Source organism: Scylla paramamosain, chromosome 1 (assembly GCF_035594125.1).
Source record: "Scylla paramamosain isolate STU-SP2022 chromosome 1, ASM3559412v1, whole genome shotgun sequence".
NCBI lineage: Eukaryota > Metazoa > Arthropoda > Malacostraca > Decapoda > Portunidae > Scylla > Scylla paramamosain.
This window is the reverse complement of record NC_087151.1, coordinates 7,323,829-7,349,033: the sequence shown is the minus strand read 5'-3', so window position 1 is coordinate 7,349,033 and position 25,205 is coordinate 7,323,829. Positions and strand designations below refer to the sequence as shown.

General features: G+C 34.9%; 1 protein-coding gene across 4 annotated transcripts in view; it reads left to right on the top strand.

The window, feature by feature from the left end:
• The window catches only part of LOC135097465 (E3 ubiquitin-protein ligase HERC2-like), a 229,028-nt gene that overhangs the window by 152,290 nt on the left and 51,533 nt on the right, over positions 1-25,205 (top strand). For all 4 annotated transcript variants that reach the window (XM_063999465.1, XM_063999433.1, XM_063999564.1 and 1 more), the window contains 12 exons: positions 1,575-1,730; positions 2,477-2,698; positions 3,959-4,120; positions 5,734-5,997; positions 7,581-7,790; positions 11,113-11,268; positions 12,228-12,453; positions 15,820-16,062; positions 17,417-17,586; positions 18,140-18,289; positions 19,246-19,414; positions 21,850-22,026. In XM_063999465.1, the coding sequence (XP_063855535.1) occupies positions 1,575-1,730; positions 2,477-2,698; positions 3,959-4,120; positions 5,734-5,997; positions 7,581-7,790; positions 11,113-11,268; positions 12,228-12,453; positions 15,820-16,062; positions 17,417-17,586; positions 18,140-18,289; positions 19,246-19,414; positions 21,850-22,026 (2,305 nt within the window). The remainder of the gene's footprint in view (positions 1-1,574; positions 1,731-2,476; positions 2,699-3,958; positions 4,121-5,733; positions 5,998-7,580; positions 7,791-11,112; positions 11,269-12,227; positions 12,454-15,819; positions 16,063-17,416; positions 17,587-18,139; positions 18,290-19,245; positions 19,415-21,849; positions 22,027-25,205) is intronic.

The following is a 25,205-nucleotide window of genomic DNA, read 5'->3' as shown; positions in this document are numbered from 1 at the left end:
AAAAATGGAACATTGTGTAGACACTAAGAATATATGGTAAAACATATTAGTGGGCACTGAATTAGACAAAAACAAGTGGAAAAAATAATGGGATAGTGTAGTAAAACAGACCTGTTTTACTACACTCTGGTGTGAGACGTGTGTGGAAATTCTGACAAAAGATATTTTGGACATTCATGGATTTAGAGATGGCATCTAACAGTATAAATATGAAAAGCATATGGACCTTTTTGAGGTTGTATGGGTTAAGTGGTAAATTGTTCAAAAGTGAAAAAAAATTACAGTATATGCAAATTGTCAAACTTTTTTTTTTTAGCATAAGAATGGAAAATTCAAGGACATTAAACAAATAAAAAAAATCCACCAATTGTCTTTTCCATAAAAAAAAAAAAGTACAAAAGAGAAGCAAATTCAGGTTTGGGGCTACAATCTTATGAGTCTCATGAATGATGGTCAAAAGGGATTATAATAGGAATGTTCTTTGTAACTGATACTGCACTAGTATTTAATTCAAAGAGGGTATTAAGACTACTGGTAGAAGACTGAAAATGTATATGAGAGGAAGAAATTAATTGTTATAAAAAATTAATGAAGTATACAAGGAAGATAGATGGTAGGGGAATAAATGTAGCTTTGAATGGTAAATTGCTTGAGGAGGTAAACTGTTTCAAGTGCAGTATTAAGGGTAAAATGTTGCTGTGGATAAGGAACTAGATATAGATATGAATTTTAGAATAAATGAAGCAAAAACAATGGGGAGAAATTAAGATGTAGTTTGCTTGGAATGAAGGTGGAGAGAAGATTGTATGAGAGAATGTAAGAAAATAAATGGATCTGATATGCGATGTATAATGCTGATGGAGAGACCCCAAATGGAATGGATAACCATTGTTAAGTGAGTGGAATGTTTTAGGTTAAAGGGATGTTTTTGGAACAAGGAAGAGTGGATGTGTATGAATGTATAAACCGAACACACCTCTTTCGCCTCTGGAGGAGGTTTACTTACATCTGGCCTGATCAGCTGATAAAGTCAGAGATTGGAGAGAGGATAGTTTTAGTGTGATGCAGAAGCATTAAAACAGTTTTGCTGTTTGCTGGCCCTGATTTGGAGAAATCCACTATGCTCTGCAGCTGACAGTCATGCTGTATTATTGGTTTTGTGAACTCCTGTGGGAGATTTAGGGGCTCTGATGGATGTTAGATAATTTGTTCATAGGGAATACATACATGTGTATTTACTTAGGTGTAACATACATGGAAGTGAGTGTAAGTGTGTGCATGCATGCTTGTGTGCATCTGTGTGCCTTGCCTTGTTTGTCCCCATTGCAGGGGATGTCAGCCTGGTGTATAAATAAAAAGTAATTCACCTACAAGCCTCATGTTTACAAACAAGGTCAGTATATAAGTGTGGAAGCTGTTATATATATATATATATATATATATATATATATATATATATATATATATATATATATATATATATATATATATATATATATATATATATATATATATATATATATATATATGAATTTACTTGCTTGATTATTAATTACAATGCCATTTTATTTCAGTGCCTCAAGTACATTGAAATCAGCATCAAACAGTGCAAGAGTGGAGGCATAGACTGCAGAGTGCATGGCTTGGCAGTAATGGGAAAAATTGTGGATGACTTTGGTGACCCAGCCTCATCTGTCTCCTTTTTAGCTTCTGACAATGAGGATGTGGAGGTAACTACTGCATGCTTATACTATCAAGCACAAGTTTTTGCATTACTTTTCATTAATTAGTTACCTGAATAGGCTGTATTTACTTGCTTAATTATTAATAACAATGCCATTTTATTTTCAGGGACCATTGTCCTTTGTCCATTGTTCATTAAGCTCTTCATACTAGTCTTCCTGGGTTTGAATGGTGGGAGTATGTATGTTTTATACATATATATAATGTTCTTAATAATGAGTATTGTCTTTAAATGTATTTCTTTTTATTTCTTTTGATACATTACAGTATGTTAAACTAAGTGATGTGAGTATCCTTATGGGCCTGATACTTATGAACTTATCCTATTAGATTAGTGCCCCATCTTAAACAAAATCAACTTTAGTGTTATTATTTTGTGGGCCTAACTGGGTACCAGACTTTTTGCTGTACTATGAATAGAAAAATTTTGTCTGCATTTGATAAAAAATGATATATAAATTTTTGTTTTACAAATGATTTTAAGAAACAACTCATGCCTAGAATAGCAACTGTGTTAAACAAAATCAACTTTGGTGCTATTATTTTGTGGGCCTAACTAGGTACCAGACTTTTTTGCTGTACTATGAATAGAAAAATTTTGTCAGCAGTTGATAATATATAAATTTTTGTTTTACAAATGATTTTAAGAAACACAACTCATGCCTAGAATACCAACTGTGTATATTAAGAATAAAACCCATAACTAATAAAGGTATGCATTACTACTTTACAGGATGAAATAACAGATATGTCCAGAAAGAGTCTGACCTCCATCATGAGTTTTGAAGGAGAACCCAAAGTGTTGGTGTGGGGTCTCAATGATAAAGACCAGTTAGGAGGTCTTAAAGGTTCCAAGGTGAAGATGCCAGTGCTGTCTGAAACACTCAGCAGTCTTCGTCCCGTTCATGTAGCTGGTGGCTCTAAATCTCTCTTTGTGGTGTCTCAGGAGGGCAAGGTAAGAAGAGGTTATGAACTTTCAAGTGATTCAGGTTGAAGTAATAAGAATATGCTTGTCCATTCATTTGGAAAGAATACACTTCTTTAATTTTTGTATTTGTAAAAGAAAATAATTAATGTATATTTTCCTCTCGTGGTTGTTGTAATCTAAAACTGTTTTTGCTTTCTGCTATACATTTGACACCACAGCAAAAAATGTTTCACATCCTTATATCTCTCTTAAATATTTGACATTCAGTAATTTTCCTCAAAATCTCTTCCTGTAAGTCAAGTTAAAGCAAAACTGTTACTGTAGGTCTGCTGTCATAGATTCTCTCTCTTATTACTTATCTTCATTATTTGTATATTTTCAGGATGTCCCTTTTGCTCATTTCTTTCAGTCTCATGTCCAATTCATTTACTTTTTTCTTATATCGTCATTTGCAACTACATTCTGGTTATCCCTTATAGTCCTAACTTCCTTCCACCTGATGCATCAAGACATTATATTTCTTTTTTCTCATAACTATTGGGACAGATCTCAGTTGGTAACTCTGTCAACCATCTTGTCATGATGTCAGCCACTGCCCATCCTCTGAAATCTGCCACCCTCCATTAAGTTATTTAGTTTTTTGTACATGAGTAATGAAACTCACCACTGTAGTGCACTGCTGATCCTGATCTAATGTGGTTTATCCTTTTAATGTTAGTGAATCTACATACAATAAGATCAGTTAAATCAGACAAGAACAAAATATTGCAACTGTTAGTGGTTGAAGTTGGGAGTGGGGTCTGGTGAACTGTAACTCTACCTCAGGCAAGGACAAGACAACCTCAGATCACCAGTAAAACCATCATTTTATCCTATACACTGATGTCATTGATCAGAGTGACTATTCCATTAATATGTATGTCATTTGTCATATGTTTTAGAAATTAGAAGCAAAAAAAAGTGGGTATTGATTGTTTAGTAGTGTACATTCCCATTTCTCTCATTAAATCTGTTGTTCCCCAAAAAACAGATTTCCAAAAATGCATTGTCTAGTCAGTAAACATTGACTACATTCTAGGAGGGAACACTATATTATAATTGAATTAATCTTTGTTACTGAAAAAAAATTTTCTGTAGAGGTGGGTGATGCTTAATAATTCGTGGTCTCTTTATTATTTATTTTGTTTTGTTTATTTGTACTTTCATATATATAACTCCTTGCTGATGTTAGGTTTCATAAGAATTTTTTTGTATAAGCCTAAATATTGATCATTTTTATTGTATTAGGTTTATGCATGTGGAGAAGGCACTGGTGGCAGGTTGGGACTGGGTCACTGCAGCAACATTCCAGTTCCCAGACAAGTCACAGCCCTCAGCCAGTATGTGGTTAAGAAGGTTGCTGTCCATTCAGGGGGTCGCCATGCCATGGCCCTAACTGTTGATGGCAAGGTAAGGGAGACCAACATTAATATCCTTTATAGTACAGCCAGATTTTGACGGCAGACATCTTAATGGTGACATTGCATTTTCTTCAATTTGGTTAATGATTATGTACAAAAAGTGATGTGATTGGAGCTTAAAAAGAGAAGACTGGAAAAATTTTTGTAAGAAGAAAGTAAGATAGGTTAGCTTTGTTTGAAACAAAGGTGAAAGGCAAAAGATAACAACTGGGAAAGCAGCAAAAAGTGGCAAAATGTTTGAAGGGTGGCAGAAACATACATTTAGCAATATTGATAAATGTATGTTTCATGAGCAGTATGATGTGCTGACTGACTGGGCAAATGAATGTTTAGTTAATTTTTTTGGATTTAGAGATGATAAGTATAAAAATACTAATCATAAGAGTTTAGATTATTTAGTGTTGTAGTTAAGGTGTATGCTAAAGTTCTGATTGATTGATTGATTAGAAAAGGTAGAGAAAAATTTGTTGTGAAAAGTCTAGTTTTAGAAGAGGGAGAAGGTGCATAGGCCATGCATTTGCTTTGAAACAGGTGTGGGAAAAGTATTTGGTAAATGATGAGGATGTGTTTCAGGCATTCATAAATTTAAAGAAAGCAGATAACAAAATAGATAGGGCTGTGGACTGTTCTGAAATTATATGTTCTCAGTTATAGATTATTGAAAAAATGAAAAGTTAAAAATGAATGGAAAGACATGTGTTAGAGTAGTGAGTAGCATGAGTGGATGGTTTTCCAATTAAGCAGGACTACAGCAAGGAAGTATGATGTTCTCTCAGTTGTTTAATGTTTATATGAGTATTTTAAGGAGATGTATATGAGAATGTTAGGTATGTGTACTTAAGTTGATTAAATTCTCATAGTGAAGTACAGTCTGTCAGATGATACTGCATTGCTGGTTGATTCAGATAGAGATTGAGACAATTAGTGTTAGAATTTTAAACAGTATATAAAAGGAAGATTTTGAAGTTGTATAAGACCAAGAGTAAATGCATGAGATAGAAGGATGGCAGGAAAATGATTGTATTTATGAATAGCAAGTCATTTAAGAAAGTAGACTTTTTTTTTTCTTTTAAGTATTTCAGAGTTGCTTGTTGTAGTGGATGGAGAAACAGATTTAGAGATGAAGTTTTGAAGAGCAAAGAAGTGTTTAAATCAAGATCACTTGCAACAGACAAAATTGTTTAAGGGTGTTTAAACCTAGATCACTTGGAACAAAGACAAAATTGTATGTGAGTGTGTTGTTTTGTGCTAAAATATGGAACATGGAAGCATAAAAGAAGATTGAATTTAATGAAACCAAGTGTCTGAAGACCATGTGGAATAATTAATATGTATAAAATATTATCAAGTGAAAAATAAGGAAGTTCAGAGGAGACCTGTTGTTGGAAGTGAGTTCCAGTACTTTGACCTCAGCCACATGATTTTGTGTGACATGAAAGGAATAATAGTCTTAGGTTTCTGAATGTCTGTTTATGTATAAAGTATTATGGAAATAGGTTAGTTTATGAATGCTGATTATATCAGGAATCCTTCTGTGCTTAGTGTGGTAATTAGGAATATAACAATAATGATAATTGTAATAACGTTATTTCTTGTTTACAGGTTTTCTCATGGGGAGAAGGTGAAGATGGGAAACTAGGTCATGGGAATCGTATGAGTTACGACAAGCCCAAACTCATAGAATCCCTCAAGTCCAAGCGTATCAGAGACATTGCTTGTGGAAGCTCACACTCAGCAGCCATTACTTCTAGTGGGGAGCTGTACTGCTGGGGCCTTGGAGAGTATGGGCGTCTTGGCCTGGGGGACACCTCAACACAGCTCAAGCCAAAGCTGGTGAAGGCTTTGTTTGGTCAAAGAGTAGTTCAGGTAACAGCACTATTTTGATACATATTTTTCTTTGTTTAGTCACCAGTTATAACATACTGCCATAAATAAGATACAATTTCCTCACTTTCAAATGAGAAGTTATCCATAATGTTTGTTTCTCATGACATTGAGGCAAACACAAGTCCATGACCTAAATCAAGAAAATGAATTTTGAAGTCAATCAGTCACTTAGTCTTAGGTGCCATATACAATAAATCCTCCATAAGTTAGGCATAATAGGGACAGGCTCAGGATCTTCAGTTTCATCCCCTTCCATCTAGAACATTCCTTTGCACCTGCTTTGAGGATATGACACTAAGAAAGGCTTTTGGTTCTGGTTCTGTTCTGGTTCTAGTTCAAGGTCAAGAGATTTAGCATTAGGCCCAGGATTGCCAGACACTTGTGATGAAAAGTCATAAAAAGTAGTTTTGTTTCAGCTGGAGTAGCCTTTTTTGTTGTTTTCGTTAACAAAATTTACTTGATGTTATGTAAGGAACCTAATTTTTATCTCATCAACCCAAACAAACTGCAAAATGGATCTTAGAATTTTCATAAGTAGCCCAGCCCATGTCTTTCTGCTGAGCCTAGCCCACAGAATAACTGAGTAGTTTATTCCAAGTTTGTTCTGGTTTGACTCAGTCTAGTCAGCACCATTCCAAATAACAAAAAAATTTCAGAAATTGTCTCTGGACATTTTTAAAAATATTTTGTTGCCTTGCTAACTAACAGAATGCTGACTCTTGTAGGTTTTAGTATATCTCCAACAAAATAGGTGTTTTATTGTTCAGCAGGGAAGCAGCCACCATCTCAGATGTGGACAGTTGAGAAGAATAGTGAAATAGTTGTTACCACAACATAACAAAAAATAACAAACATAGACCATGCTTAGTTTAGCAACAATTAGTTCTCAGCTAAGCTGAATGCTTTCAATATGCCAGGATCAAATCCACAAATTTTTCACTATGAGTATAGCCATATGATATACTAGATTTTATTTGATGGATTTGTCTTTATCCAAATTTCTGTCTACCCTACCTCATGGAACATATTCCCTGAATTTGAATACATTTACCCTTGGACTAATGGAAAAAATAATAAAGTATCTATCTAGAAAGGTTGTGCTTTCAGCAAGAAATATAATTACAGTAAAGTAGTATGGATTCAGTGAAGGATGATTATATGTTACAAACTTTAAACTTTGTATTAGAGAATGGATGGATATCATGCATGAAAGAGAGAAAAGAGGGGAGGGAAAAAGATGGACAGATTATGTCTGTCTAGATCAGTGGTTCTCTGATTTTGCTGCTTAGTGGTGCACTAAAGGTACATCCCTCCAATCCTGTAGTTAGCACATTGCAAGACTACTAAAAGGCACAAATTTAAAATCACATCCTATCATGGAAAGTCAGGTAGCACACTTTAGTGAAAAGTTATGGTGCACAGTTTGATAATCACTAGTCTAGACTTTAAAGGAGTTTCTGATGAGGTACTAATTTAACCTATTTTTCAACAGTGAAACTTATTTTTATTGGTGTGTATTTAATTGAACAGAGTGCACCACTCACAACTGAGTTTCTTTACAGGTAGCATGTGGCAGTCGGGATGCTCAGACGCTGGCCTTGACATCTGAGGGGATGGTTTACTCTTGGGGTGATGGAGACTTTGGGAAGCTGGGAAGAGGAGGCTCTGAAGGTTGTGCACTACCACAGAATATTGAACGTCTTAATGGCCTTGGGGTGTGCCAAATTGAATGTGGTGCCCAGTTCTCTCTGACTCTCACCAAAAGTGGCCAGGTATGTGTAAGTTAGTGTGTGTGTGTGTGTGTGTGTGTGTGTGTGTATTTACCTAGTTGTGGTTTATGGGAGTAGAGTAATCTCATAGTATCCCATCTCTATATCTGTCCAGTTTAGTCTTAAAAGCATGGACAGTTTCAGCATTGACGTCTTCACTGAGTTCATTCCATTTGTTCTCACTTCTGTGAGGAAAACTATACTTCTTGATGTCTCTTCTACTGTTAACTTTCTTCAACTTCTTACTGTGTCCCCTTGTACTCTTGTATGTCTAAATTTATAAAATATTCTTTGTCCACATTTTCCATACCATTTATCATTCTGTAAATGTTTATTAAATCTCCTCTCTCTCTCTCTCTCTCTCTCTCTCTCTCTCTCTCTCTCTCTCTCTCTCTCTCTCTCTCTCTCTCTCTCTCTCTCTCTCTCTCTCTCTCTCTCTCTCTCTCTCTCTCTCTCTCCTATTTTCAAGGGTAAGAATTTCCATCATTCTTAATCTCTCTTCTTAGGTCGACTTACTCAACTCCAGAACCATCTTAGTGATTGTTCTTTGTACTCTTCCCAACTTTATAATATTCCTCCTTGAATGAGGAGACCACACCATTGCCAATATTCCAATCTTGGTATTATCATGGAAATCAACAACTTTTTTATCATTCCTTCATCCAAATATGAGAATGCCATTCTTACTCTTTTTAACAAATTCATCATCTCTCCAGCAATTTTATTAATGTGCCTGTCCGGAGTAAAGTTTTCAGTAATTGTTACTCCCAAATCCATTTCTTATTTTTATTTATTTTTTTTCTTACTTTACACCATCCTTCTCATAATGATATTGTATTTCTTTTACCCTTACCAAACTCCATTACTTTACATTTACTTAAATTGAATTCCATTTGCCAAGATTTACTCCATCTATTTATCTTATTTAAATCATCTTACAGTATCATACAGTCATTTACATTTTCTACCCTTCTTATCACCTTAGTATCATCTGCAAATAAGTTCATATAGCTATCTATTTCTTCATTCATGTCATTCACACTTACCACAAATATTATCGGTCCCGGTACTGACACCTATGGGACACCACTAGTTACTTCATTTAAGATGAATTTTGGTCTTGTATTACAGTTCTCATCTCTCTATTATCCAGATAATCCTCCATCCACTCCAGCAGTCTTCCTCCAATTCTTCCATATTTTTTTATCTTCCATAGCAATCTTCGGTGTGGTACTTTGCCTTCTTCAAGTCTAGGTAGACACCATCCACCCATCTGTCTCTCTCTTGCAGCACAATATCGATTACCCTTAAATAAAAGGACAATAAGTTCATGGAGCATGATCTTCCCCTTCTAAATCCAAATTGACATTTTACCAAAATTTATCTCTTGCCTAGTATTCCATCCATCTTTCCTTTATTGTTCTTTCACATAGTTTTCCTACAACACTAATCAATGACAATGGTCTATAATTTAGTGGGTTTTCCTTATTTCCTCCTTTGAATATTGATGTAATATTCGCTTTCTCTCAATCTTGGTACTCTTCCCTGCAACAGTGATGTCACTACCATATTGTGAATTTTATCAGCCAGTTCTCTGCATTCTTTCAGTATCCAGTTTGATACTCCATCTGGACCAGATGTTTTATTTACATAAAGGTCATACATAATCTTAAGTATTTCATCATAACTGACTGGGACTGTACTTACTATATTCTTCACCAAAATATCCCGTCCAGCATCAAACTCCACTTCCACAGTAAATACCAATCTGAAACTTGTTCATAACATCTGCTATGTCCTGTGCATCCTCATAGACTTTTCCTTCAACTTTCAATCTTGATATACCTTCTTTCTTTTCATCTTCCCACTAATATGTCTGTAGAATAGTTTGGATTCATTTATACACTTTTCTGTTATATCTCTTTCATAGTTTCTTCTCTCCATTCTTATCATCTCAGCATGCTCATTTCTAGCATCAGTATATTCCTCCCATCTGCTGTCAGTTTTCCATTTTTTCCATTTATTCCAAGCATTTAACTTACAATTTACAGCCTTTTTGCATTTTGTATTGAACCATTCCTTACCCTTTCTACATCTTGCTCCTCCTCAAGGTACAAATTTCTCCACAGCAGTTATATATCTTTATAAATTCATCCCATTTTTCCTGAACATCTTCCACATATTCAGTCTTTCCAGTCCACGGCAACAAAGTACTTTCTTAATTTTTCAAAATTGGCTTTACTGTATTTAAATCTTCTTACCTTATTATTTTCATCAATGATTACATTTATATTTTTCAAAGTAAATTCCATCAACACATGATCACTTTTACCTAAAGGGCTATCATAGTGTATAATTTCAGTAATTTCCATGTCTTTCCACGTCACACACACGCTGCCTCCATAGTTCCAATTTTTCCATTTACATATCCAACTAACACTGACTTTCTCCTTTTTGCAATTTTTCTGATGTAATAATGTATATCATTCCAAAATTTCCTCATTTCTTCCCTTCTTTTGTTCATTTCTTACAAATATTTACAGATGCAAACACACACACATCCACAAATACCTAATTGTCACTACTTCTCTCACTGCCCACACTGTCCTCGATCTCTGCTACTCATGTGCCTTGATTCTCTTCCATATTGTTGGGGGTATAATGAAGGCATGCCTTTCTTTTCCTCTTTTCTTGCTTATTTAATCAATACCACATCACTCCACTCCTCCTTCCATTATCTCTTACATCCCACTCTCATTTTATATTTACATTCATTGAAGTCACTCTTAATATTATTCTGTTGAGTTGTAATAAAACCAGCACAAAACACGTATTTTCTTTTGTATGATAATCTGAAAACAGTAAAGACAGCCATATTATAATTTCAAGTAAAATACTCAACATGTGAAAAGAGAGACATTTGGCTTAAGGAATGAAAAAAAAAAACTTTAAAATACTTTAATTACATTACTGAATGCTTCTCATAAAGCTATTGAATGAAATTGTGTAGGAAATGTTGATTATGGTACAAATACATATTAGATATTTAGGTAATCATAAATGTGATACTAAGCTTATCATTGTTATTTTCAAAAGATTAGTCCACTATTTCTGTGGTTTGTCTTTTGGCCTTTGATGACAGCTCAATAAAGCCACAGTGTGATGTGGAACTTGATATACAAATTCTTTGCTTTTTTACTTTTCTTCTTGAACTTAGTGGCACTCTACCTTGTGCTTTAGAATATCTGAGACTCCTCATCCATTCATTCTCATGCTATTTCAATGTGCTCATGTGCCTGATTTATTTTGTGATTGTATCTGGCAGGTGTGGACATGGGGCAAAGGAGACTACTTTCGGCTGGGGCATGGCACTGACCAGCATGTGCGGCGGCCCACCTTAGTGGAGGGCCTCCGGGGCAAGAGGGTTGTTCATGTCGCTGTGGGTGCCTTGCACTGCTTGGCTGTCACAGACACTGGCCAGGTAAGGTGACAGATGTAAAGAACATGGAGAGCAAAAGCACTGAAACTTGTTAATATATATGACTAAGTAATATTCACAAAGTTCAGCACATGTAAAATAAAATCAAACTAAGGTTTGCATAATTAAGCACAAAAGACCATTTGACATAAATAAGTTAGCATTGGTTTAGTGACACTATGTGTTGTGTGTAAAATGTATTGAAACATGAAAAATCCATGTATGAAAATGATACAGGCTGAAAATTAGTAGTAACATCGTTAAATGAAAGGGTAACAAACTCCATCTCCTCTTTTTCATTCTCATAATGCCACACTTTTTTCCCTCTCTCTCTATCTCTCTTTTTTAGTTTCCATCCAAAAGCAATCAGTTCGCATTAAGGCTTAAATAATTTATTATGTTAATTCAGAAGATATCTGACATGTTTAACGTGGGAAAAGTTGACGAGAGAGAGAGAGAGAGAGAGAGAGAGAGAGAGAATACTCATTTTAGTTTTGTAAATAATTGGTGCTGGAAATAAATCCAGCCAACTTAAAATTATGAAACACTGCAGCATGATTTGAAAGAAAAAAATTAACTGGTACAGAAGGATCAATGAAAAATGTTTTCAAGTTGATTCATACTGTTGAGGAATGTTAGCCTTTCATCTTCATTATTTGAAGGCCCAACGTGCCAAGGAACCATCTTGATGACATTGAAATGTATTATTATTTAGAAATTATCATCTCATTATCTTAAAAAAAAAAAGAAAAGAAAAATATAGATCTGGCTGCAAGTTGGTAACCTTCCATACAGGAAGTGCTCAGCTAAAGGCTACCATGTAAATTTAAATATAATTGTTGAATAATAATAAAATAGAACTCAGAAATAGGAATATTAAAGGGTTTTTGAAGTTTTATAATGTAGTCTTTGCTCCTTAATCATAAATCTTATGTATTGCTTAATTCTGTCAAACATTGCAGGTGTATGCTTGGGGCGATAATGACCATGGACAACAGGGTAATGGGACCACCATTGTAAACCGCAGGCCTGCACTGGTGTGCGGTCTTGAGGGAGTTAAAGTAGCCCGAGTGGCATGTGGCTCTTCCCATAGTGTAGCCTGGACAGCCCCAGATCCTCCTTTACCAGCTGCTACTGAGCCTGTAATGTTCACAACCACCAAGGACCCTCTGGGTGCCTATGCACTAGGTTGGTTAACAGTGGTACAACAATGATGTCTTTCATCACTCTCATAACAAGAATGAGTGAAGACAAACTTGACATATCCTTGAGGAAAAATTTTTGTTTCATCATAAATTTATTGATTATCTTTCCCTTATGGTTTCAGAAACTGTAGAAAAATTATATAATAATATATATATATATATATATATATATATATATATATATATATATATATATATATATATATATATATATATATTATATAAGTTAAAATGATAAGGAAATACTGTAAGATAACTAAAATCAGTTGCATTTTATTGCAGGATTTTTTACAAACTGATGTTCTGTTTTCTTATGAATGAGATCTATATAGGAAATCAAGAATGTTTTCTTATGTATGGTATTTAGACTAGACTTATTGTTGTAAATATGTCTTTGTTACATATGTCATGTTTTTTCTTTTTCTTTTTTTCTTTTTCTGCTCAGTGGACTGCTGCTCAAAGGAGATCACCCAAGACTCCTCCTTTTCCCAACCTCCTTTTTTTCTGATGATATGGCTGCATTAGCTGTAGCTTTATATATATATATATATATATATATATATATATATATATATATATATATATATATATATATATATATATATATATATATATATATATATATAAAGTGGATGACAGGACAGTTTTGTCATATATATATATATATATATATATATATATATATATATATATATATATATATATATATATATATATATATATATATGACAAAACTGTCCTGTCACCCACTCTCTTCTTATTATTCATTAATGATCTTCTAAACCAAACTTCTTGTCCTATCCACTCCTATGCTGATGATACCACCCTGCACTTTTCCACGTCTTTTCATAGACGTCCAACCCTTCAGGAGGTAAACATTTCACGCAAGGAAGCCACAGAATGCTTGACTTCTGATCTTTCTAAAATTTCTGATTGGGGCAGAGCAAACTTGATATTGTTCAATGCCTCAAAAATTCAATTCCTCCATCTATCAACTCGACACAACCTTCCAGACAACTATCCCCTCTTCTTCAATGACACTCAACTGTCCCCCTTTTCTACACTGAACATCCTCGGTCTGTCCTTTACTTATAATCTGAACTGGAAACTTCACATCTCATCTCAAGCTAAAACAGCTTCTATGAAGTTAGGTGTTCTGAGACGTCTCCACCAGTTTTTCTCACCCCCCCAGCTGCTAACTCTGTACAAGGGCCTTATCCATCCATGTATGGAGTATGCTTCACATGTCTAGGGGGGGTTCCACTCATACTGCTCTTCTAGACAGGGTGGAATCAAAAGCCTTTCATCTCATCAACTCCTCTCCTCTAACTGACTGTCTTCAGCCTCTCTCTCACCGCTGCAATGTTGCATCTCTAGCTGTCTTCTACCACTATTTTCATGCTAACTGGTCTTCTGATCTTGCTAACTGCATGCCTCCCCTCCTCCCGTAGCCTCGCTGCACAAGACTTTCTTCTTTCTCTCACCCCTATTCTGTCCACCTCTCTAATGCAAGAGTTAACCAGTATTCTCAATCATTCATCCTTTTCTCTGGTAAACTCTGGAACTCCCTGCCTGCTTCTGTATTTCCACCTTCCTATGACTTGAATTCCTTCAAGAGGGAGGTTTCAAGACACTTATTCATCAATTTTTGACTACTGCTTTGATCCTTTTATGGGACTGGCATTTCAGTGGGCATTTTTTTTATTGGATTTTTGTTGCCCTTGGCCAGTGTCCTTCCTATATAAAAAAAAAAAAAAAAAAAAAAAAAAAAATATATATATATATATATATATATATATATATATATATATATATATATATATATATATATATATATATATATATATATATATATATATATATATATATATATATATATATATATATATATATATATATATATATATATATATATATATATATATATATATATATATATATATATATATATATATATATATATATATATATATATATATATATATATATATATATATATATATATATATATATATATATATATATATATATATATATATATATATATATATATATATATATATATATATATATATTTTATGTAGGAAGGACACTGGCCAAGGGCAACAAAAATCCAATATATATATATATATATATATATATATATATATATATATATATATATATATATATATATATATATATATATATATATATATATATATATATATATATATATATATATATATATATATATATATATATATATATATATATATATATATATATATATATATATATATATATATATATATATATATATATATATATATATATATATATATATATATATATATATATATATATATATATATATATATATATATATATATATATATATATATATATATATATATATATATATATATATATATATATATATATATATATATATATATATATATATATATATATATATATATATATATATATATATATATATATATATATATATATATATATATATATATATATATATATATATATATATATATATATATATATATATATATATATATATATATATATATATATATATATATATATATATATATATATATATATATATATATATATATATATATATATATGTATGTATGTATGTATGTATGTATGTATATATATATATATATATATATATATATATATATATATATATATATATATATATATATATGTATGTATGTATGTATGTATGTATGTATGTATGTATGTATATATATATATATATATATATATATATATATATATATATATATATATATATATATATATATATATATATATATATATATACCAGCAAAGATAATGTGGCAAAACTACATTTTATATGCCAGCAAAAATAATGTCATCAAAGATAATTATCTGAGAATATTTCACCTCTCAGTCTCTTCCTTTTTCCATGTACTATTTTAGTTTAAGTTAATCATCTTTATCATCTACTGGAATTGTGATAATTTTAACCCTTCTCTTAATTTGTTGAAAAAAGGAATCTTCTCCCAGTATTATTGCACTCATGTTTCCCCCACAGCGGTTATGCAAGGGAATTTCAAAAGGCATTGAATCTCCTGCATTTTTCTTCCTGTCCCAGGCCCTGTTTCTTTTGGTTGTGGACATGAGACTTTTTGCATGTAGAAAGAAATATTAACATTTTATAGGGAAGATAAGCCAGTGCTAAAAAGCTTCCACTACATTTTGCATATGCTGCCAATATGAGGTAGCTTTAATGTAAACTCTAAGAAACTTGCTTTTGAAGGTATGAACATTTTCTGTGTAGTATCTCAGAAATTTTATTATGATTCATTTGCAGGAGTGACAGAGCCCCTTGGAGGGGACTGTGGAACAAGTCCAACTTCACCAAACAGTGGATGTGGGACCCCCAGCAGCCCCTCACTCTCTCGTGTAGTGCTCACACTCGAGTCTTCTGCAGCTCGTCAGACTGCACTACAGCATATTCTTAATGCTTTGCAAGTTATGTTTGCCCGAGATTGTGTCATTGCTGCTCTTGACACCTCTGCCTCAGCACTCCCTCAAGCTAAAGAGGACTACCAGAGTAAGTATCATAGACTTTTGTTGACTGCTGATGTTAGCTTTCATTATTGTTTTGACCAAACTTCCTTTTTTGAAAGAGGTAAGTGTTTTCATGGACTAACTGAAATTGTCCTATATGCTTCTGTATTTGTCTGTGTCTGTGATGTGTGGAATGTCACCAGTGGTGTGGGATTTTACTCAACAATTAAGGCCTCTGGCAGTATTATCTTCACTTGGTGTCAAGACAACCCTGCAGTCTTGACTCTGAATAAAAACATAATTACCATCCACTTCAGCACAACTATAATGTAAAGTTTCCAGTCACAAATGATGTCATCAGTGTGATCAGTGAAAAATGAAAAACTAAACTGTAAACATGTTAAGAAGAGCAAAATTTGTAAATAATGTTGTCAACTATTGTGATTAATTATCTCTCATGATCACGTAGTGCTGCTAGGTGTATGAGTACAATAGGGAAGGGGCGTGGCCTCTTGAGATTTTCTCAGCGCACTCACTTTAGTGTCAATGAGTCATTGACTACTGATTTGACAAGCTCAGTATTTAGTGATACTTGTACTTTTTTAACATACTTAAAAGTCACTTGACTTTGTTACCTTGATTAAATAAAAGCATATTCAGATGTTTTCCTGCACTTTATTTAATACAATGTTTATGACCCAGGTTACAGTTTACACATACATGCAACAGAGTAGCAAAGTAAGAGTAATTTGCAATGCTTTTTCCTTTCATGTAGTGCAGTAATAATTAATGTTCTTTTGTTTATTATCAATGGAGTAATGTGTAATAAAGCTGCAATTTTGGACACAATTCCCACTTCTGCTAGCCAGCATATAGGGCCTGACATGAAAAATAAAAGAAAAAAGATATGCATGGCATGAAAAGAGCATTGAGGTGATGATAAATATGAAATTAAGAAGCAAATCTAGGTTGAGAGCACTAGTAAAGTACAGAGAACAGGCAGATTGCTTTGTTTTGGCAATGTAGAGAAATAGGACTTGAGAAAACATGTTGAACATTTCAGAGTTGTGGAGAGTTTTAGTATATTGATTCAAGAAGGCCAGATGATCAGGACAAGAGAAGTAAGGAATTTGACAAACAGTTTGCACTATAACATCAGATGACAAAGAACAGTCCACATGTCAAACCGTTCTGAAAACAGTGATGAAACAATGTAAGAAAGGACTGTAAGTTCAGACATAGATAAAATAAGTGTTATTTTGGATTAGTTTAAGAGTTTCATCATTCCTTCTCTGGATTAACATTTTTAATTTCAACATCTTGCTTTGGTTGCTTTGCTTTGCTGAATAGCTACAAAAGTTAAATTTATATTCTTAGCAAGACCTGCAATTTTACAGGCTGTGGTCCGGGCTCTAAGGAAGGAGGGCTGCCTACCCCAGAGTCCCTAACAGATGCCATTGCTGATTCCTCATCATCCCTTTCAAGTCCCAATGGAGGAGAGATAGCTGAAGGTGGTGGAGAAGCCCCAGCATCTGTGCTTGATGCTGCTGCTGTCCCTACAGCTCTGGTAAACCTCTTATATATATATATATATATATATATATATATATATATATATATATATATATATATATATATATATATATATATATATATATGTGTCTCAGCCTTTATTTATACAATATACAGTGTCCTATATTACAACAAATTTTATCTAACAGTCTCATATTTTGTTATACAAGGTTCTTTAGAGTTTTGTACTCACTCTTGAAAATGGGCATGAACTCTCAGATTGTGTAACTCATAATATATTAACATGTGAAAATATTTGAAGAGTTATATCTAAAGGGACCATCACATCAACCTCAGAAAAATACATCATTGTTATCAATTTCTTATTATTGCTATTAAATTTTCATGATGACTTCTCAGCCAAACTTGTACTTTTAGTCACCAAATAATCTCCTCATCCCATTGCAGTCAAAAGAATGTTATGTAGTATTCATGTATTAACAGCTGGTATACAAAGACCAAAAAAATTATATATAAAGTTATTTCATACATAAGACAAGTCTTTGAAATTTGTTTGTTTGATATTAATAAAAAGGTTGGTTTTCCAGAGCTGTGGGACAAGTCCTGACAGTGAGGAGAGTGTTGTGCTACAGCTTGCATCAGTACCTTCTACTGGCTCCCTCTCATCACGCGCTTCCCGCCTTTCCCATTCTGCCATGAGCATCCTGGCAGCCACCCTGACCACCAAAGCTGATGTGGTAAGGCCCTGTTTTCCTTTTTTGGCCAGGTTATGGCAAACTTACTTGTGCAAGAGGTAGCCAATGCAGTAATGAAGGCTTTTTCCCTATATTTTATCAGTTAGATTATAATGATCAAATTGAAGTAGAATTTAATTAATTAAGATGATCATGCTACTGCAGCAGTGTCATACTCTTGTAATTGTAAGAAGTGACACCAAACTGCAACTCTAAGTGGGTTGGCAGCCACATGAAGGTAGACAGTGAATATTCTTCAGTGTTCTGTGTTCCTTGCAGCTCCATTGCATGGGCTTCATTCTGTTGACACTGCCAAGTTCATAGTGAACTGCTCATTATGAAGATCATGTACTTTGCTTTGAGTTCTAATTATTTGTGAAAAGGTAAAATACATTTTAAACCATTATTTTTTAACACCTTTCTCTAGTTTCCTCTGGTCTCATTACATTGCTTTCAAGAGATCAGTATAGCTATATCACTGGTATCATAGTAAACAAATCACTGTAGAGACAATTTACTCTTCTTTCCATCTTTTGAATATTAGGAAGTAGAGAAATGCACTCATATATATTTATTTTTTTACACTCCCTATTAGTATTATTTGTTAGATAATGACTTATGATACTGAATTAAATGCTTTTGCTCACTGCATAACCTACCAAAATATGTCAGCTTACCTAGAGGATCAGAGGCAGAAGTTGGGTAGTGTGAATGGTTAAGTGAAGTGTAAGACCTATTGTCTTGTGCTAAGTCTAAGCAAATTGGAAGATTAGGAGATAGGATAAGTATTTCTGAACCTCACTTGGTTTATGATGAGAATTATTTATTTATTTATTTATTTATTATTTATTTATTTAAAAAATTTATTTGCTGATCTTTATTTTTATTTATTTTTATTTATTTTTTACAAATGCAACACGCAATGTGTTTCCTTAACTTGGATATTCATGTCTTCCCAGGTGCCTGATGCTATGGATGGCCCTGATGATGGTAGTCTAAGTGGCCTTGATGAATTCACACGTCGGCTGGGTGAAGATGATGCCCGGGTGCTAGTGGACCTCCTCAAGCTGGCTGTGGCAGGCCGAGCAGGACCAAGAGCTTCTCCTGCCATTACTAAAGTTCTGACAGGTGAGTGTTTCTTGTTATATCCATGTCACATATCTATCTTGTATGTTTTTTTGTAAGGATAGGTTTAAGCGATAGCATTCTCCTGTCAATATTAAACTATGGATAAGAGACTTGAATGTGAATAACATACAACATTCAAGCTTGCATTCTTTGAAAATTAGTTTTCTAAAAGGGCATGTACTTGACAAGATGGAAGAGTAAGAGCAATGAAAGTGTGTGTAATAGATGTGGTATTGACAACCTTTCCATTGGTGTAAATTGTAGAGTGGGGAAATCTGTGTAAGGGAACACACTAAGATGGTGTAGTCATGCTGAAAGAATGAAGAGTAAAATGAATATAAGGAAAATATATGTAAGCAAAGCTCAAGGTGCAAATAGGATAGTAAGGCCAACTGGAAGATGAAAGGATAAAGTAAAAGACTATGTGTGTGAAAGAGGTAGAGGCCAAGCACTTGAATATACAAAGAGGAAATATTTGTAGGGGGAGAGATGAAGTCTCTTCTACCATGGTCCCTCCTTTTGGGGATGTTTCCAGAGGAGATGAGGCATCATAAAGGCAGACAAATGAGTACAGCCATGTGCCAGACACATGTCTGTTCTTGCATTGTGGGAAAACTGTATTCCATCTCAAAATGTAGAATTTTTATTTTATGTTATGATCGTGTTCGTTTTTAGTTCTGATGTTTAATACAGTTATTTTAGTTAATAAGGCATGATTTTTTACACTTTTTACACAAGAATGTTTATTAGACATAAGAAAGTAGACTGATATAAAAACATTAACCCTCTCACACTCAGAATGCACATACCTGTGTTTCAAAAATATCTTCATGTAAAATATCACTTTACATACAAATTCATCTAAAAACCTACATTTATTCATAAAGACAAAGTTATAAATGCAAAATTTCATTTTGAGTCATAATTGACAACATGTTTTATATAATAATGAATAACTAATTTTGCACCTTCCCTTAATACGCTGGAAGATCGAATGTATCAGCATCTACAAGTATCTTTCTGGCACACTTCTTTACATGATAGTGTACATTCAGATGTGTGATATCTGTTTTCTTTATTCAAAATATATCTTACTTGAGGGCAAAGGACAAAAAAAGTTAATTACTTTATGGATTTTAACTTGCGCTCCATTCCCATTAGTGGGCAAGGCACACGAGCAGAAGCAAGATGTTTGCCAATTGATGTTTTCTCTGCCTTTGCTCACTAGTAGACAAGTAAACTACCCGTGGTAGTAGTTGGGTGATTTCACTGGGCACTGCCTGCTGTACCCAGCATTGTGTCGCTGCCATGCATATAAGGTTACAAAGGGAGCTTTAGGGCCATGAATGTCAGTTTGTTAGGGATTTACACTACATCTACACCAAAACATCATGTCTACCCCCTTGTCTGGTAACAATCAGTGTGGACAGAGCTTTACAGCCAGACACCACAAGGAGCCATGTCTGGAAAGCAGGGAGGCCTGGCAGACATGAGAAATTCAATGCTTGGCTAAGACCATATGTAAAGAATATAATTCAGCACAAGAGACCAGACCTGAGAGAGTCAGACAACTGGCATCTGCTTCATGACAACACCTCAGTCAATTCTTTGCACCAGATCCAAGATTTCTTTGCAAGTACCAAAGTCATTTTGTTGGTCAGGCACCATGCTTTCCAGACGTGGCTCCTTGTGATATCTGGATGTTTGCTGAGCTGAAAATGTTGCAGATTTAAAGATTGAGGAACCAAAATGCAAATTTAGCAGCACACCTGGCAGCCATTCTGAAAAAGGACTTACAGAAATATTTCCTGCAATGAAAGAGCTGATGGATTAACCCATTCACAGAAACATTTCCTGCAATGAAAGAGCTGATGGATTAACCCATTCACTGCTATTTGGTACATCTTTCTTCAGTCACTAACCACTCAGAGATATTTTTTCTTGTTCTACAGTCATCTCCAAATGACTTTTCATCCCTTTTTCTCTTGCAGGTGTTTATAAAGATTTCGTACTTTAACTTTAGTACTGTGAATTGTTGCATATCATAGTGGAAGTGTTATGTATGTGGAATTACGAGGGACATTAGAATTACAACCCCAAAAATAAGCCACTTTTTGTCTCACAGTCTAAGGTTGAACCCTTTTGAATGGATCTTGTAGTTTCATCCCCCAAAAGTAATTTATTTAATCAAGAACTAATGCAGATTGTTTCTTAAATATTTTATGCAAATCAATAAAAAACATTTTCACATGCATTATGAAATCTTACCTTCCAGTATTGAATCTTGTGGTGCTAAATGGCTTTCATACTTGCTGGTTATCATGATTATTAGCTTCTCTAAATGATCAGTTTAGAACAATGGTATAAACAACACCAGGTAAAGCACTTTTTCCATGTTTCTGAAGGTTTTATAATTCATTGTGTCTTGTCATCAGGCCTTTCCCAAGAAAATCCTAATGTGGCTGGGATGTTGACTGAGCTCTGTGTTACTGAACTGGAAGATGCAGCATCTGACACAGAAGCCATGCGCTCAGTCCCACAACCTGTGGTCCAGGAGAGCTCCCATCCTTACACAGATGATGTCACACTTACTGGAGTTGTCAAGATCCCTGGTGAGAACAAAAGAGTAACTTTCTTTAGAAAATTATCTTGAATAACAGTTAATAAGAATTTCATAAATTAATATTACCTGCTGTCATCAGTAAAATCATTATCTTGAACAACAGTCTGGTAGCCACTAATGCATGGGGAAGGTTTTGCTAACATCCCATGTTAACCCCTAAATGACCAAGGGGGGGCAGGGGTTAATTTGACTGTACTGCCAGGACTGCAGGTTGAGCTCAAAACATGTAGAATAGCCTGTTTTTGCATGCTTATTACTCTTAACCTACAATGAATGAGTGAAAGAAAACGGTACTCTCCCCACAGTCAACTTCTCTTTTGAATGGCCTCATTCGGAAGTCTGTAGGTACCATGGTTATGGAGATATCTCGAGTTGAATGAGGTGGTGTCACCCTACACTGAGCATGGCTCAACCCACACTTCCAATTGCCTCACCCTGGCCATGGCTCAGAGAAAAAGAAAATTAGTGGCCTGCAGTTTTCCATACACCCCCTACCTGGGCATTTTCTCTGCCCCCACACATTATAGTGGCTGATGGTGTGGTTAGCAAGATATGAGCATGCAGGGGTGAGTGAGCCGAATCAGACGTGTCGAAATCACATTCCTGGGAACTGGCAATGATGGAGGGTAGCTGTAGACTGACAACCCTTGCTGTCTGACTCAAAACCAGTGTAATCATAGCCCGGGCTTGCAAGTCAGGGCAGAAAATAACATAATTTGGCTCTATTTTAGCAAAGATATCAATCAACATCCCCATTCCTTTGGCGGCAGGATGTTGATCGACGTCCCTAGTCCTTTAGGGGTTAAACACAATTCTCATCGGAGTTATAATGAAAGTAATGGCAGAAAATAACTATGGTCCTAACCAGGCTGGGACATGCCCCAACCAAGTTAAGATAAAATATTTCTAGACCACCTACAACACAAAAGGTCAATCAATAAAAACCAGTACATTTTACAAAACCATATAAAGCCATTGTTTACACATTGCTGATAAACACTCACTGTTGATATCAGTTCATATGCTCCCACTAAATTATTTGGGTCCAAAGCTATTGTCTTCACCACCAAGTACAAATGGTAAACATTGGTTTTCTAATGGTGTAAGTAGGGGCAACTTCACTGCTGCAGGTCACATGACATTTGCACATTTGTCAAGCACACAAGCACTGGTCAGTCTCTAAACTTGCATCACTGTGGGTGGTGGGGGTGGTGTTAGCCTAGTCCCCTCCCCTAGTCAGTTGCTAAACTAGCATCGCTGCAGATGACAGGAGCAGCAATGGCAGCAGCAGCCTGCTCCCTCCTCTTGGTCATTTGCTAAACTAGCATCACTGCAGGTAACAGGTAACAGATAACATCTTGGAGATACGCCCAACATTCTTGACTTTTTCCTAACCTCTAACCCCTCTGCCTATGCCGTTACCCTCCTCTCTCCTCTGTTGGCCTCCTCTGATCACAATCTCATATCTGTAACTTGTCCTATTGCTCCAATCCCTCTTCAGGATCCCCAAACTGGAGGTGCCTCTAGCATTATGCTGATTTTCCTTTGAATGACTACTGCTTGAGACCTGTCTCAGTGTGATGAGCACATAACAGAGGTGATAATTTCTGGCATGGAGACATACATCCCTCACTCTTTCTCTATGCATGATAGAGAGGTGGCCCACTGAGGGTACTTGAGCTTTCCATCACCTGAATTTCATGCACTGTATATTTCTACCCAGAATCATGCCAGCTGTTCTCACACAAACCAAGATCTAACTCCCCTCATGGCTTCTGAAACCTAGCCAAAAACATCTCCAATAACTTTTGTTTCTTCATCTTTCCCTCCTTTATTTCTACCTTATAGCACCATTGCCATCTCATCTATTTCTAAAGCTGAACTCTTTGCTCAAACCTTTGCTAAAAATTCTACCTTGGATGATTCAGGACTTGTTCCTCCCTCTCCTCCACCCTCTGACTACTTAATGCTACCCATTAAAATCCTTTGCAGTGATGTTTTCCATGCCCTCGCTGGCTTAAACCCTTAGAAGGCTTATGGGCCCGATGGGCTCCCTCCTCCTCTACAAAACTTTGCCTCAGTGCTTGCACCTTGCTTAGTCAAACTTTTCAACTCTATCAACATCTACCTTTCCTTCTTGCTGGAAATTTGCCTGCATTCAGCCTATTCCTAAAAAGGGTGATCATTCTAATTCCTCAAACAACATCTTATTGCTTTAATTTCCTGCCTATCTAAAGTTTTTTAATTTATCCTCAACAGGAAGATTCTTAAACATCTATCACTTCACAACCTTCTACCTGATTGCCAGTATGGGCTCCATCAAGGCTGCTCTACTGGTGATCTTCTGGCTTTCCTTACTTAGTCTTGCTCATCCTCTTTTAGAGATTTTGGTGAAAATTTTGCTGTTGTCTTAGACATATCAATAGCTTTTGAAAGAGTCTGGCATAAAGCTTTAATTCCCAAACTACCCTCCTATGGCTTCTATCCTTCCCTCTATAACTTAATTTTGAGTTTCTTTTCTGATTGTTCATGTTCAATTGTTGCTGTGGTATACAGTCACTGTTATTCTCTTAAATCTATAAACAGTGGTGTTCCTCAGGGTTCTGTCCTGTCGCTCACTATCTTCCTATTATTTATCAGTAGTCTTCTAAACAAAACTTTTTGTCCTATCCATTCCTACACTGATGATACCACTCTGCACTTTTCCATGTCTTTTCATAGACATCTAATCCTTGAGGAAGTAGACAGTTCACCCAGGGAATCCACAGAATGTCTGATTGATATCTGACCTCTAAAATTTCTGATTGGGACAGAGCAAACTTAGTATTGTTCAATGCATCAAAAACTCAAGTTCAATGCATCAAAAACTCAATTCCTCTGTCTATCAACTCGACACAGCCTTCCAGACAACTTCCCCCTCTTCTTCAGCGACACTGAATTCTCTCCCTCTTCTACACTGAACATCCTTGGTCTATCCTTTACTTATGATCTAAACTGGAAACTACACCTCATCTCTAGCTAAAACAGCTTTTATGAAGTTATGCGTTCTGAGTCGTCTCTGCCAGTTTTTCTCACCTCCCACCTCCCCTTCCCCAGTTGCTAACTCTGTACAGGAGTTTTATCTGTCCATGTATGGAGTATGCTTCACATGTATAGGGGATTCCACTC